Below are 15001 nucleotides of genomic sequence, written 5' to 3'. Positions count from 1 at the left end.
AAATCATCCCTCTGCTCAATAAAATAGATATAAACAATTGGTATAGTGCCACTAAAAAATGCATCCTCCACTGGTCCTGACAACATAAATGACCTAATGCCTAAAAACTCCCCTCCGATATTCATTAACTCTCATATTTTCCCACTATTTAACGAACTCCTTAGACTGGGTTATTTCCCAACCCCATGGAAATCCGCCAAAAAGATTTTAATACCGAAACTAAGTAAAGACCGCACCAAAATTCAAAACTATCGACCAATTAGTCTCCTCCCAGCCGTATGTAAGATTTCCGAAAGAATTATAGATAACCGCACCAGATCCCACCTAGAGCAAATTAATCACCTTTCCCCGTACCAATCGGGCTAATTCCGCGCACACAAATCTACAATAAACCAAACTTTCTGCTGATCTTATTTTTTAAGCCTCTGAAGAAGATCCTGCTAGGATCGAAACTTTTACACATTCTATTACACAGGCTCTCTAGTGGATAAGCAGTTTGCTAACAGTTTCATTCTGCTTATCTTTTAGGCCTCTTTTGGCCTCTGCTTATCTTTTAGGCAGAACAAAGGTTTGTGAATCCTTTGTTCGTTTTAAAAGTTTTTTCGGGTTTCTATTGTTCCTCTGAAGTTGCAAACTGACCAAAAAAGAGGCCGATAGAGAGCGCTCCACGCATCTTGCCAGTCATAAGTTATTTCAACGCAGTCAAATCAAACCTTTCTTATTCATAAATGTTCTCCAGTTTCACGGTGTTGTTTCCTCGGAAATTGTATGCTAAGCGATAGAAGTGTTCAATGTTTTAATCGTAATTTTTTCTTCAAAAATGGAACGGAGGGTGATAAAATACTGCCTGATACTGTTGTTTTAACTGGTTGTTGTATATTAATAGTTTTCAACCGCTCCGCGACATGAGCTATGCAGATTCAGGAAACGTTGTCTTGACCATTACTTTAGCAACAAGGCAATCAAAAGAATTAAGATCTTTTAAGGACTCAAAATGTAGAATATATATTCCAAAATGTTTCAATACCCAGAGAGAACAGTCTTCCTATGTGATATAAAGACATACAGATGCTCTATGTATGAGCACATGGACATATTCTTTGATCAATTTGAGCAAGAAAAGCAGCTCTGCCAACCCTTTAATAATTAATGAGTAACATGGCATTGTTTTATTTTCACTATGAAACATTTTCACAAGTTACTGCCAAACCTAGAGTCATGTAGTATAAATCACTGAAAATAATGCCAATTTTGAGACCATTTGAAATATGAAGTTCAATAAAGGTGTACGTTTTGAGTTATCCTGTACAGCATTTGAACATCACCCTCCGTTCCATTTTGAAGAAAAAATTAGCATTATTTCTCAACAGTTGCAGTGACGCAGTGGTTAGCAAGGGCGTAGGAACCGAGGGGCTGGGCTGGATCTAACTGCGCCAAAGTTCAATACAGGGGAACTTGAAATGCAGCTATTGGTCAAGAAAAATTGGTGGGGACACGGTATATTATGTCCCCACTACTGAAAAAAAGTTGATGGGGACGCGTCCTGCTGTCCCCACCAGGATCTGCGCCCATGGTTTGAAGGCTGTTCATCCTGGAACGCCATTTTCATGCTCACTGATATGATGTGATATCTGCTGTTTGCTTAACAAATTCGAATAATTGAAATGAGACTGAAATATATAACTTTGATCTGTTTATTGTGCAATTCCCCACATTCTTTTCATTTCGAAAGACGCACAGTTTCAAGTTCAGTTCACTGAAGGTTTCGATTCTCTATCTGCCTTCAGTTTAGGTAAGATCTTGGGATATTCATCCCTAGATATCGCTGGATATTGCTAGAAATCCATACAGCACAGTGTTCTTGGTATTTCTTGGGATTTTTCGGGCCTGATCTTGGGAAATTGCAAAATCGGGAGTGGTTACACTCCATTTAGGTCAGTGCACGTATGGCAAGCCGTTTTAACATTTACCTCGCAATTCGACTTAAGTCGAATACATTTCACTTAAGTGGAATTCAATTTCACTTAAGCAGAATACTATTTAACTTGAGTGGAATTCTATTTAACTTAAGTGGAATACCATATTCCACTTAAGCTTAATTGTATTTTACTTAAGCTGAATTCATCAACTTGTCACTGCATCTTACTTAAGCTAAATCTATTTCACTTAAGTGGAATTGTATTTCACTTAGGAAATGCATTTCACTTAAGTGGAATTGTATTCTACTTAAGTGGAATACAATTCCACTTGAGTGGAATGTCCTGTCTATTTCACTTAAGTGGAATACAATTACACTTAAGTGGAATACAATTCCACTTAAGTGAAATGTGATTGGATAGTCTATTTCACTTAAGTGGAATGTGATTGGCTAGTGTATTCCACTTAAATGGAATGTGATTGGCTAGTTCATTCAACGCCAAACTTTGCCCATGCCTTTGCGCGCCATTATAAACAACTTGCCGCGATACGTGTACGTACGTGGTGTCGATATGTGCACAATGAATATCGGCTGTCCATCTGGATCCAGCTAGCACTTAACATTTGTGCAAGGTGAGTACGTACGTACCTGACCTGGTACCTGACGAATACGATTACCAAAATAAAGCCATGGCAAATACATTACAAGTGGTTGGAGCTACAGCCGAAAACGCATTGACAAGGGCTAGAGAACGTATTACTTTTTTTTTATTTTGGATGGAATCTTTTACTTCGTCAAAAGTTTCACTATCTAAAAAGTTACGAATTCTGCCTATGTTACTTAAACAAGATGTAAGCCGCCTCTGTTGTGCATCATACTGATTGTTCCACTGTGCAAGTGAGAAAACAACACTTCGAATTGTGTCTGTAACAACAACAATTATTTGATCGCATTCCAGCAATGTTAGATGTGAATGATTAGCCATAGCCATAATGTACACGTGCAACGAGGATCGACTACATCATCATATGTGATGAGCAATTGAATGCGTTACGACGAACATTACCCTAAATTGTATTTATATATAAGCCACATATCAACATTTCCACTTAAGTGGAATTGTATTTTACTTAAGCAGAATAGAATTCCACTTAAGTGAAATTGACGCCCAAAAGATATTATTCCACTAAAGTGTAATTGTATTCCACTTAAGTAGAATACAATTCCACTTAAGTGGAAATGCATTCCACTTAAGTGGAATTGTATTTTTAAGCAGAATAGAATTCCACATAAGTGAAATTGACGCCCAAAAGATATTATTCCACTTAAATGAAATTGTATTCCACTTAAGTGGAATACAATTCCACTTAAGTGGAAATGCATTCCACTCAACTGGAATTGTATTTCACTTAAGTGGAAAAGCATTTCACTTGAGTGGAATTGTATTCCACTTAAGTGAAATAGATGGACTATTTAGCTTAAGTGAAATGTTATACCACTAAAGTGGAAATGTATTCCACTTAAGTAAATTACAATTCCACTTAAGTGGAATGTATTTCCACTAAAGTGAAATACAATTCCACTTAAGTGGGAGGCATTTCCACTTAAGTGAAATAGAAATGTTCATTTCCACTTAAGTGGAATGGAATTCTACTTTAGGGAAATTGAACTCCACTTAAGTGTAATACATTTCCACTTAAGTGGAATAACATTTCACTTAAGTAGAATGTATTCCAATAAAGTGAAATGTATTCGACTGAAGTCTAATTGCGAAGTAAATGTTAAAACGGCTTGCCATATGCACGATCTCTCTCTCTCTATATGTATATATATATATATATATATATATATACACAGCCCGATCACTAGACTCGTTATCTATCGATGAAGTGGTGTGTTGCCGGATTTTGTCAAGGTTTTAGTACTACGGGCGAAGGTTATTGTTTAAGTTTTGTAACCCATTGGGAAGCGATAAGAGGGGTTGGGCGTAGGGGTTGTGGGGGTGGGTGGTGGGCATTTTCACGCAGATTGGAACAATCTCAAGAAGTGATAGGTGCGTCCGCCTGTCCCCCCCCACCCCATGCACTACATGATATTCACAGGAGATGTGCTCAATTCTCTAATCACATGCGGAATTTATTTTTAGATTCATTGTATGAGTTACGGTACGAGGTTTAGGGTAACAATTAGCATTCAGGTCGGAGTATAACATTTTATCTCTGGATGGCAGTGTTGCATCGAAGGACATATGTCTAGTGCAGTTCGCATATAGATCCTGGTCTAATACTGAAAATGCATCATGTTCCCGACGACTCGGTCGAGTTCGAGACCAGCCACAGTTGGTTTCATAGCACAATTGTACAATTGTTTATATGTATATATATATATGTATATATATATGTATATATATATATATATATATATATATATATACACATATATATATATATATACATATATATATGTATATATATATATATATATATATATATATATATATATATAAATATATATAAATATATATATATATATATATATATATATTTATATATATATATATATATATATATATATATATATATATATATATATATATATATATTAGTGAGAGAGGAAATATGAAAACGTCAAAATGGAGTTGTCGGTGGAAGGGGTAGGGTGAGGCGCACACCCATTCCAAAATCATCGATCCGTCACTGGCTACCCTATGTGTATAATAGGGATCAGCCCTGTAATTATGTCACTGTTCTTTTTTCTCTTCCCAGTTGCTTGCCATTTTTTCTACTCCCTCCTTTTCCTCTATTTCTTCTTTTTCTTTTCCCTTCCTTCCTCCCCTTCTTTCCCCTCTTTTTCCCCTTTTTTCTTCTCTCTTTTTTTCTCTCCTCTTTTCACGCCCCCAACGCCCCCCCTAGATACGCGCGCCCCCCCTGGATATGCGCCTGATCAAGGTGGTCAGAATTTGACCCTAAGTGACCTTTGACCTCTTCATAGAACATTCAGTTCTTGTACATTTCTGAGCATGAGGATAATCGCAGCTTTGATTTTGATGTCGACAAGGATTTCAGGCTTTTGGCAGCTGATGACTCCAATTTACATTTGACCTCTTAACAGAACTGCTCAAAGTGTAATGCTCAGTGAGGGGGACCTACCACCTAATTATGACATTTTACCGATGCTACAGATATTCACTAAACTAGACTACAAGGTTTTTGTATTTTGGCCGCTGATGACCTCAATTGACATAACTTCATAATTTCCATCTGTAAATATGAGAAAATTTTCAACATGATACCCTTGAGAAGGGCACTTTTGAAAACATGCAAGAGAGAATAAAAAACCCAGTATTTTTAGGTGCAGGGCAGAGATGGTCTTATGGTATTGCAGAAGTATTCAAGACTATGCATGAAATAAAGATAAATAAAAATAGAGTTCCCCAGAAAAAAATTCTGCCAAACTATTCCTTAAAATTTAGGAGAGCAGTTTTTCAAGTGTTTTAAGTACAGCTTTCATAACAGTGTTCTCTATTATATCTCTTGCTATTTCAAGGAAAAAAACTGCATATCTTAGTGCTTCAATATTTACACACATGGTGATACAAAATAAAGAAGTAGAAAAGCTTACATATATATACAGTTTATACATATATATATATATATATATATATATATATATAAATATATACATGTACATATAGATAGGGAGTACTCAATTCGATTAAGCCCAAAAGGGTTTCTTAGTTGACTTCCTTTCACATTTTTTACTTATTTGTACTTATATTGTCTTGTTCACCTTGAAATACTATGTGATGAAACAAATAATAATAATAAATATATCTTTTAAGAAGCTGCAACATCGGTGGCTCAAAAGTTTGTGATCCTGAAAGTTTGAGACCGGCAGGACTATCTGGTAGCTGGATCGAATCACTTTCCGATTCTTCTTCAACTTTAGTCCCATTTCTAATCCCTTCGGGGGAAACTTCCATCAGCTTGTCATTTTGGATTGATGAAGCGTTCGGCACGTCGCTACCAGAATTGGAACAAACTTTTCTGTCTTCTTCTGCCTTCAGGAGGTTATCGTCTTGTAAGCCTTTCCTGATCTGGTATAAGTTAGACTGTACTTAACTCGGAGGTAAGATGGAGGCTTTCATGTCCATAATGAGACTAGAGTAGGGATCTGAATCGGCTACAGGGGCTTGGGATTCCAATTTATTGTCTCTGTCTGATGTTTCGTCATCTTCCCAAGTCTCTTACAAATTTAAGTCTTCTGGAGGTCTCTCTGGGAGCTGTTCCATGTTGGACACCATAGGTGGTTCTGTCGATAAAAGAGTATGAAAGAAAATTACTAGATAGGAATACACAAGCCATGTAGACGTAAGAACTCTGCATAAAGTGTAGATCATGCATGTTACATTTGAAGACTCAAATGAGTCAACGATAGCCAATAATTTTAAGGGCAAAAACGGATTGCTTTGGGTGATAGGAGGGGGTGGGGGATTAACACTTTCTTGGTGGGAGGGAGTCAGAGCCACAGACAGAGATCTAAGAACATTTAATGATTTCCCTAACTTATGTAATGTCAGAAATGTCAATTTTTTAAATTTTATTTATAACCCATCTACTAGTGAAATGTCTAGTATTGTTGTATCAACTACAGTAGTTACAGAATATTATTATAAAATGTATAAAAAAAATGTAAAATTTTTTGATTGCAATAGATTTACAAGCTATATTACAATGGAAAGACATGAAGGAAAAATTCATAAAAAAGATGACTTTAGAAACAAAGCTTAACAAACCTCAGTTAATTTGTTGTGAACGGTTGAAAAACAGCGTTATTAGGCCAGGCTGGATTTTTTTTGCCACTTTTAATTTGTAAGGGAACGACCCATTAATTTGCCGAGGTTCATCGGTTTAGAGTGACAAGACTATTTAGTCTAATACTTTAACCATTTAGCTGAGTTCCTCAGATCCAGCACAAAATCACAAAAAAGATATTTACCTGTCTCAAATGACATGTTTACAGTGGTAGTACAAATTTGTCAACTTTTGGATAGATGGTGTCTAATGTTCTTTCAATGGGTGCAAGGGTGTTGTTGTTTTAATATCAAGTTTAAGGAACATGCTTTGGTTGAGTGAGTTATTAGAATGTAAAGCAATGGGTTAACATTAACATTAAAGCCTGTTCTAGAAGAGCTGATAACATCATCAAGTTAGCCTTTAAAGGAACATACCGGAGGTTTAGCATATTTTAACGGTAAATAGCTTGGAACTGGATCAGCAATTAACCTTGTTCTGGTGGACTACGACATTATTGTGTCTAAAATTCAGCCTACATTTGTCATTTAGGTAGATACTGAAGAAGTGACGGATATGAAGTCATGCTGTCGAGGAAGGAAACTTTCTTTTACAATTTTATTAATTCTTATTCTCATTTCATTATCTGACAATAACACGGATGGAGAAATGTACTACATCTCAAACCTGCACATAATCAGAAAGCAAAGCCAGAATATTAAACTGGAGGGTGGAGTGGAGGCAATAAGTAAGTGTTTACTATTTTGAATACATGTGCTGAAAGTTTCTCCATTTTGTTTATCATTATATTGATGATAACACTAGAGTTTCTGTTAATGGAAAAAAAAATGCCCAATATCTTTGCATTTGTGTAGCAAGTCAGTCAATTTCATAGCAAGATTTGCTCGGGTAAATGGAGCAACAGAGTTCGGAGTGGGTTTAGTGGTACTGGATATGTGTTTTGGTGGGGTTACAGACAAAATCTAAGAGATGGGGAATCTAGGTCCCACCCCTGGCTGCATCCAAACAGCAAAATACTAAGTAACTAGGTGTTAATTTACACATAAATAACAGGTCTTTAATTGAGATGGAGAACAACACACAATAACTGCAATGTTCCTAAATATTCCACTAAAACCCGCCCCCCCCCCCCCTCCCATCCTCCCAGACCAATTCTCTCCTAGTCTCATTACGTGTAGGGTTTCCAGAAAGATCTGACCTGACTCGGCGTTAATTTTGTTACAAACTTTTTCAAGAGTTTCCTCTAAATATATTTATATTTATATCTCTGGGATTATAGGGAAAGATTATCACTGCACAGAACAAAGCCTTATTTGTCAAAACAAACGTGACACAATGCGCATACAATTTAAGGGAAACCCCCCCCCAAAAAAAAATAATGCACAGTACCATATGGCAAAACTTATGGCAGGTATAATATTGTTTCCAATACACTAGTAACTGCACAGCTACTTTGATGATGGGTAAAAGAGCAATTTGCTTTGTGTGAATACTTATTCAGTTCTAGGAAAAAAGGAACGAGCTTGTTATCCTTACAATATTCACCCCAAAAAAATACTTTACACTAAATCTGAGGACGAAGTACATAAACTTGATGTATTCTTTATGTTATGTATTGCCTTATGTATCACTTGAGTGACTCTGAATGGCACAAGCTAGATTGTACCTGACTTGAAGGAAGTAGCTTTATCCCTTTGTGTCCTGTATATTTGTCTTGTTTGTGTCTTGTTTTGTGTTATGTATTGTTTTGAGCAGTACATGGTATGCATTCATTTCAGAGTTGGAGAATATTCCTCACTTGACTCCCAGGGTTTGAAAGGTACAGTTGTACAAGACTGGCTGTGTCATTTGTGGGCGTGGTGTGTTGGTTATTATTGCTGTTGTGGTAAGACCCTGTGAGGGCACTAAGTTGTATTCAGGCTTGTTGAGAAGCTTAGCCTGCGAGGCCAACATTTTATATGCAAAAAAACATATATTACTTATTGTCACCACCTGAGTTAATTTGACCAGTAACCGGTTCTGTGTGGATGTATCGTGGTGCCAGTCTGTACCTGGAGAGCAAGTCAAAGCCCAGTGAAGTAAGTCACATTATTTATCCTTGTTAAGAACATGTGGGGACAGGTGAACAGTGACATTTTGTTTATTGAAGTGTCACTGTTGTTGTGGGGGTTTGTATCCCGACCTAGGCAACTTTGGCTCTAGCCTAGGGGATATGTCAATAATACTTAGTAATATGTGTTACAAGCTTATGCAATCAGGGATCACTTTAGAGAGGAGCATTGTGTCTTGGGGTATGGCATGATATTTCAGATACAGAGATTATGTTCTAGAATAATCCTGGCCATTGAAGCTGCCCTAGGGGTAGAGATAGTATGCATATAGTAAGTGTTGTATTGGAGCAGTTAGTGGGGGCATTATAGAATTGGGAGCCTTGTGATAATTTAGGACTTGGTGGTGGGTTTATGTAATTATTTATGTTGTTATGTGTTATGCGTTTTCAATATCCCAAAGGGAAATTCACATCTGCAGGAAGGTTCACTGTGGTTAGGGTTCGTCTTACAAATACCCTCGGGATAATTCCAGAGCATGTATTTAGACAAAATACTAGTTAACGTATTTTGTACCCTGCAGTTCTCGACAATCAGCGGAGCAAGAGAGACAAGGGGTGCTGGCCTAAAGAGAAAGTAGCCCAAAAGACGGGAGCTGGTGAAACAGTGACAGCGACCTGAAGGTTACCAAACTTTTGGATTGAAATTGTCATTTGAAGATGTGAAAAGAGATCAAGTTTCTTAATTTCTAGAATTTCCTAATGCTATAATTCAATCATTCCCTAATTTGTGATTTATATGAAGGGTGTAATTTCATGAAGGGGTGTTTCAGTCGGTAATTGTATCACTATATTTTTCTGTTCTATACACCCACATGTTCGAGTTCTATATGAACGGGTGTTTCAGTCGGTAATTGTATCACTATATTTTTCTGTTCTATACACCCACAGGTCCGCGTTCTATATGAACGGGTGTTTCAGTCGGTAATTGTATCAATATATTTTTCTGTTCTATACACCCACATGTCAGAGTTCTTTATGGAGTCAAGTACCTAGCTGTTATCCTCGCCTAAATTAACAAAGTTAGCATCATTCCCGTGTTGGTCAGGGGAACAGTGACACTTTGACCTTCGGAAAATTCCACTCTCCTCAACTCTGTTGTACTCCATCGCCTTCGGTAAGACTGAATATTACTAAGTGATATTCCATCATGGTTAGGGATACTTCTTTCCGGGGGTGGGGTGGGGATGGCGGAGACAAAAAATTTAACAACTGCACTCATTCAATACAAAAACTTGGCATCAATTCCATATAAGTTAGGTAACATTCTCGCTTGTGAACTACCATAAATAGAACATTTTCACCAAATTTAAACGTCCCTGATTTATGCTTGACATGATCCTGTTAAACGCGCTCGGGTTTATTTAGCAGCGAAGTAAATCTTTGTACGCAAGACCGACTCATTGGTTAGTTTTGAAATTCATTCCAACTTTCTTCGCACATGACCATATCTGTGACCCGCTCGCAAACAATAGTCCTACAACCCACTGTCTCCAGCATACTGCTACCAATAATTTTATACAATGCGAGCATCATATCCATCTTGTACTCTCAACGTACCAAACCCAAAAGGAAGAAACTTGAAAATGTACCTGGCTCTTCCTCCTTCTGTATGGCTTTATGAGACTGAACGACCCTTTGACCTAACATCTTGATCTCTGCTAACAGTCTCTTCACGGAATCCTCTGATTTTACTACGCTGTCCTTCAACGTCTAAGCAGAAAGAAGATGGATTAATAATCAATCATGCAAATATGGATTATTATACAACACCTAATTGTAGTCTGGTCATTTGATTGGTCAATTGCTTGTTGATTGCATGCAAAATCCGCTCTATTCCACTCTATGAAATAGAACCATGAGTTATACTTTTTTGGTAGCACTTTTTCAATGGTAAGAGAGCAGAGAAACCTGTCTGTTCAAAACAATCGGTTGCATGAGTGCATTTTACCCGTCTTAATATAATATGTTGCATAAAACAAATAATGAATGGTTTCCATTCGTGCAATAGTGCAAATATTTCATTCGTTGAAAGATGTAATTTGTTCCATTCAACTCTGCTGCGCCCGTTGAATGGAACATTCCATCTTTCAACTCATGAAATATTTGCACTATTGCACTCATAACCATTCAATATTTGTATAATAATCAATCATGCAAATATGGATTAATAATCAATCACGCAAAGATGGATTAGTAATCAATCACGCAAAGATGCATTAATAATCATCGTTGCTTACAGATTTCTCTTTTGTTATACAACCCACGGGGGAAATGAATTCCACCCCACCAAGATGGGGAATACTGTATTTTCACTTTCGTTAAATGACGTGTTAAATTTTTCCCCATAAGGTCTGTTCATACCACCGTCTCTTATGCTATTGTCGCGTTACAGAGCAGACGTCACTTACTCTCTTCGTTGGGATCTGGGTAGGAGTTGAAATTTAAGCGCCAATGAATGAGCTGGAGCTTGTGGATTAAACACCAAATGTTTCCTCCCCTACAGCAGTGGGTAGTTTCACTCAACATTCTATTAAACATGAAATGTAGTGTAAGCAATGAAACTTGAAATTTTCAACATGTTACATGATGTTGCATGTTAGTCGCAATTTAACCTTGCATCTCATGATATCAAACACTAACATGTTAGGACAGCCCTTGAACAAAGCAATTAAACATACATTAAAGTAATGAAACTATACTCAAATTGACAGTTGAATGGTCCATTAATTAATAGTTTTGTCATCTCACCTTCATTCTGCCATGGATTGCTTCATTAGTCATCTTAATTCCTTGCATACCTTGAAGGTAGCCATCTTTATCAATCATATCTCTCCTGAAACTTGCCTAATAAACTCCCTTGTTATGGGATCTTAGCATCTATTAAGATTAAAACATAAGACAAGATGGCAATCTATGGTACTCATCTCTTTTATGATGGAATGGATCTACAATGAACTTTGACCTTGACCCTAAACAACTGCATAAGTTCTAATTTAAAATTTGTCTCATTATAGTCAACATATCTGTGGTTTAATGACTTTTTCCAACATGCTGACAAGCAGAAAATGGCTACACTTTCTGGGTATTTGACCTTTCACCTATGACATTTAGACAATCACCAAAGATCAAGTTTACAGTACATGGTCAGGCACCTACCCACCAAGTTTGAACCTGATCGGACTAACAGTCTAGGACACACTCTTTTGCACAATTTAGACCAATTTTAACTTTAACTCAATTGACCCGTTAACTACAAGCCTAAACAGCTAAATCTGTCTTGTTTTAAACTTTGTCTCTTCATTCTCTACATATAATGTGGTTTAATGCCTTTGTCCAACAAGTTGGCATGCAGAAAATGGCTAAAAACTAATTTTTAGATTTCTTGACCTTCAACCTCTTTGACGTCATCAATCGCGCAGGCATGAGTTACCTGTAACATGGTCAGGCTCCCACCCACCAAGCTTGAACTCGACAGGACTTGGGGTTTAGGAGGAGTCTGCGACATACTTAATTTTGCTCACTCACTCACGCACACACGGACACGCACACTCACTCACTCACATTTTTGATGTGGAGTGAAGTACAATATCTCATCTCCCTATTCATTACATGAAGGGAGATGAGATCAAAACAAACTCAACACAAGGTTACAAACAGTTCTGCTTTACAGCAAGATATAGATAGTGGTCTACTTTAAAATGCACTGTGCAGTTTTCAGTACAGTCAACTGTTTAGAGTGTAAATTTAAAAATCATATCGTTTAAGCAGCTTGTTTTAGCTGCCCACCCCTCCTCCACTCACCCCCACCCCAAATTGACTTCTATTTACCTTCCCAATCCTTTACAACTTGAGATAGTTTAAAATATCGTTACCAAGATACAGCGTTACCTTTCAACCAGTTACATTTATGGTAAGTAAACATTCGGTTTGGGATTATCCAATAACTTGTCTCAATACATTGCATTTACTTTTCCCAGTCAGTTTCTTATTTTTGAATTGTTTTACAAAAGAATAAAACATAGATAATATGTTGCCAGCTGACAAAACCTTGCTTAAAATAAAACATGTTTAGAGAGTGAAACTTACTTATGACTGGTTAAAATGTCCCTGTAACTATCGCTACCACTGGACTCCGTGTTCAGAGATGAGCCATGCTTGTACTCGGACTGAGCCGTATCTCCTAAATTTTCTATAGCGACCTTTTGTTGGGAGAATAAACTGCAGCGGAAGATGAAAGAAAAGAGAACCAACAATGTAGACAGACAGAGGGTGAAAGAAGAAACTAGAGCACCAATGGTGCAGAAGCTCATTCCTTTTTGAGCTTAAAAATGTAGGGCCCACAAAACTTTATGGCCCACCAAATTTCAGGCCATTTTTCAGATTCCACTAATTTTGGGCCCATGAGGGATAACCCCCCCCCCTCCCTCCGTTAGCAGAATCCTGGCCACACCACTGGCTATAATTCCTATTTTCCCCCTTTAAATCCTATTTTACCAACTCTCTCAAACAATACCACTGACCTACCCTATTAAACTTTCTCCCCTCTACCTGAGCAGACCTGAAGCACACCTTGCCAACATTTTGGCTGGCTGCCTATGGCGGGCCATCAGTCTCAAATCCTTGGAGATCGACTTATACCGATTTAAATCGACATATACCAGTTTCCTTCGACATATACCAGTTTCCTTCGACTTATACCAGTTTCATTCTACATATCATCGATTTAAATCGACATATACCAGTTTCATTCTACATATCATCGATTTAAATCGACATATACCAGTTTCATTCTTCATATCATCGATTTATTTTACTTATCATCGATTTAATTTGGAATATGTTAATGAGCTAAATCGATGATATGTTGATTTAAATAGGTATATGTCAATTTGAGACGCTAGAAACTGGTATAAGTCCACGGAAATTGACTTCTACCGATTTAATTCGACATATCATCGATTTAAACTGGTAGATGTCGATTTAAATGGACATATCATCGATTTATTTTACATATCATCGATTTAAATCGATGATAAGTAAAATAAATCGATGATATGTAGAATAAATCGATGATATGTCGATTTAAATTGACATATACCAGTTTCATTCTACATATCATCGATTTAAATCGACATATACCAGTTTCCTTCGACATATCATCGATTTATTTTACTTATCATCGATTTAAATCGATGATAAGTAAAATAAATCGATGATATGTAGAATAAATCGATGATATGTCGATTTAAATTGACATATACCAGTTTCATTCCACATATCATCGATTTAAATCGACATATACCAGTTACTATCGACATATCATCGATTTATTTTACTTATCATCGATTTAAATCGATGATAAGTAAAATAAATCGATGATATGTAGAATGAAACTGGTATATGTCGATTTAAATCGATGATATGTAGAATGAAGCTGGTATATGTCGATTTAAATCGATGATATGTAGAATGAAACTGGTATAAGTCGAAGGAAACTGGTATATGTCGAAGGAAACTGGTATATGTCGATTTAAATCGGTATAAGTCGATCTCCAATGATTTGAGACTGATGGCCCGCCATAGCTGCCTACATACCTCAGGCTCAAAGACTTCTAAGAATCGGCAAGTGCTGATTGGCTGTAGGGCTCTCACGCTTACAGTTCAACAGTTAATAACAACTCCCAGTCCTGCTTTAATTCCACTAACAGCCTCTGCAGAGCTTAACCACAAATGTAAACAAACACTGCAGATACTGGGAGGCAAATTAAAGGAGCTTTGGCAAAAGGTGAAGGCTCAGATTTTTTTAAACAATGGGGATTAATTGTAATTAATTAACTTTTGACCAAAAATTATTAGGCATCACCTTATTCATACACAATCCAACAATCATCAGTTCAACTTTGAATATGATCCATCAAAATCTTGAGGAGATTGAGATATTTGAAAATATTACAAAGAATGACCCCCGATGACCCCCTAAATGACATTTGACCTCAATTTTCCAAACACTCCTCGTAACTCCTATCCCGAGGAACGTTGTGACCAAGTTTCACTATCACTGGCCATACACTGTACGAACAGGAGCAATTTGAAAATATTGGGCCGGGGCCCGGGACACAAAAGACCCCTAGTTGATCTTTGATCTGAAATTCATGAACA

The 15001-nt window shown here is 37.0% G+C and overlaps 1 protein-coding gene across 3 annotated transcripts in view; it reads right to left on the bottom strand.

The window, feature by feature from the left end:
* Positions 1 to 4825: 4825 nt before the first annotated feature.
* Positions 4826 to 15001, bottom strand: part of LOC139961011 (uncharacterized) — a 426752-nt gene continuing 416576 nt past the window's right edge. The window contains exons 2-5 of one of the 3 annotated variants that reach the window (XM_071959798.1): positions 12929 to 13060; positions 11591 to 11719; positions 10432 to 10552; positions 4826 to 6229 (exon numbers count right to left, since the gene is read on the bottom strand). In XM_071959798.1, the coding sequence (XP_071815899.1) occupies positions 6165 to 6229; positions 10432 to 10552; positions 11591 to 11668 (264 nt within the window). In that variant the 5' untranslated portion in view covers positions 11669 to 11719; positions 12929 to 13060 and the 3' untranslated portion in view covers positions 4826 to 6164. Of the gene's footprint in view, positions 6230 to 10431; positions 10553 to 11590; positions 12540 to 12928; positions 13061 to 15001 lie in introns of those variants that run through there. The other 2 variants (XM_071959796.1, XM_071959800.1) reach the window with 2 other exon arrangements.

The sequence above is a fragment of the Apostichopus japonicus genome, chromosome 20, assembly GCF_037975245.1.
Source record: "Apostichopus japonicus isolate 1M-3 chromosome 20, ASM3797524v1, whole genome shotgun sequence".
NCBI lineage: Eukaryota > Metazoa > Echinodermata > Holothuroidea > Aspidochirotida > Stichopodidae > Apostichopus > Apostichopus japonicus.
This window is presented reverse-complemented; position numbering and strand designations above follow the sequence as displayed.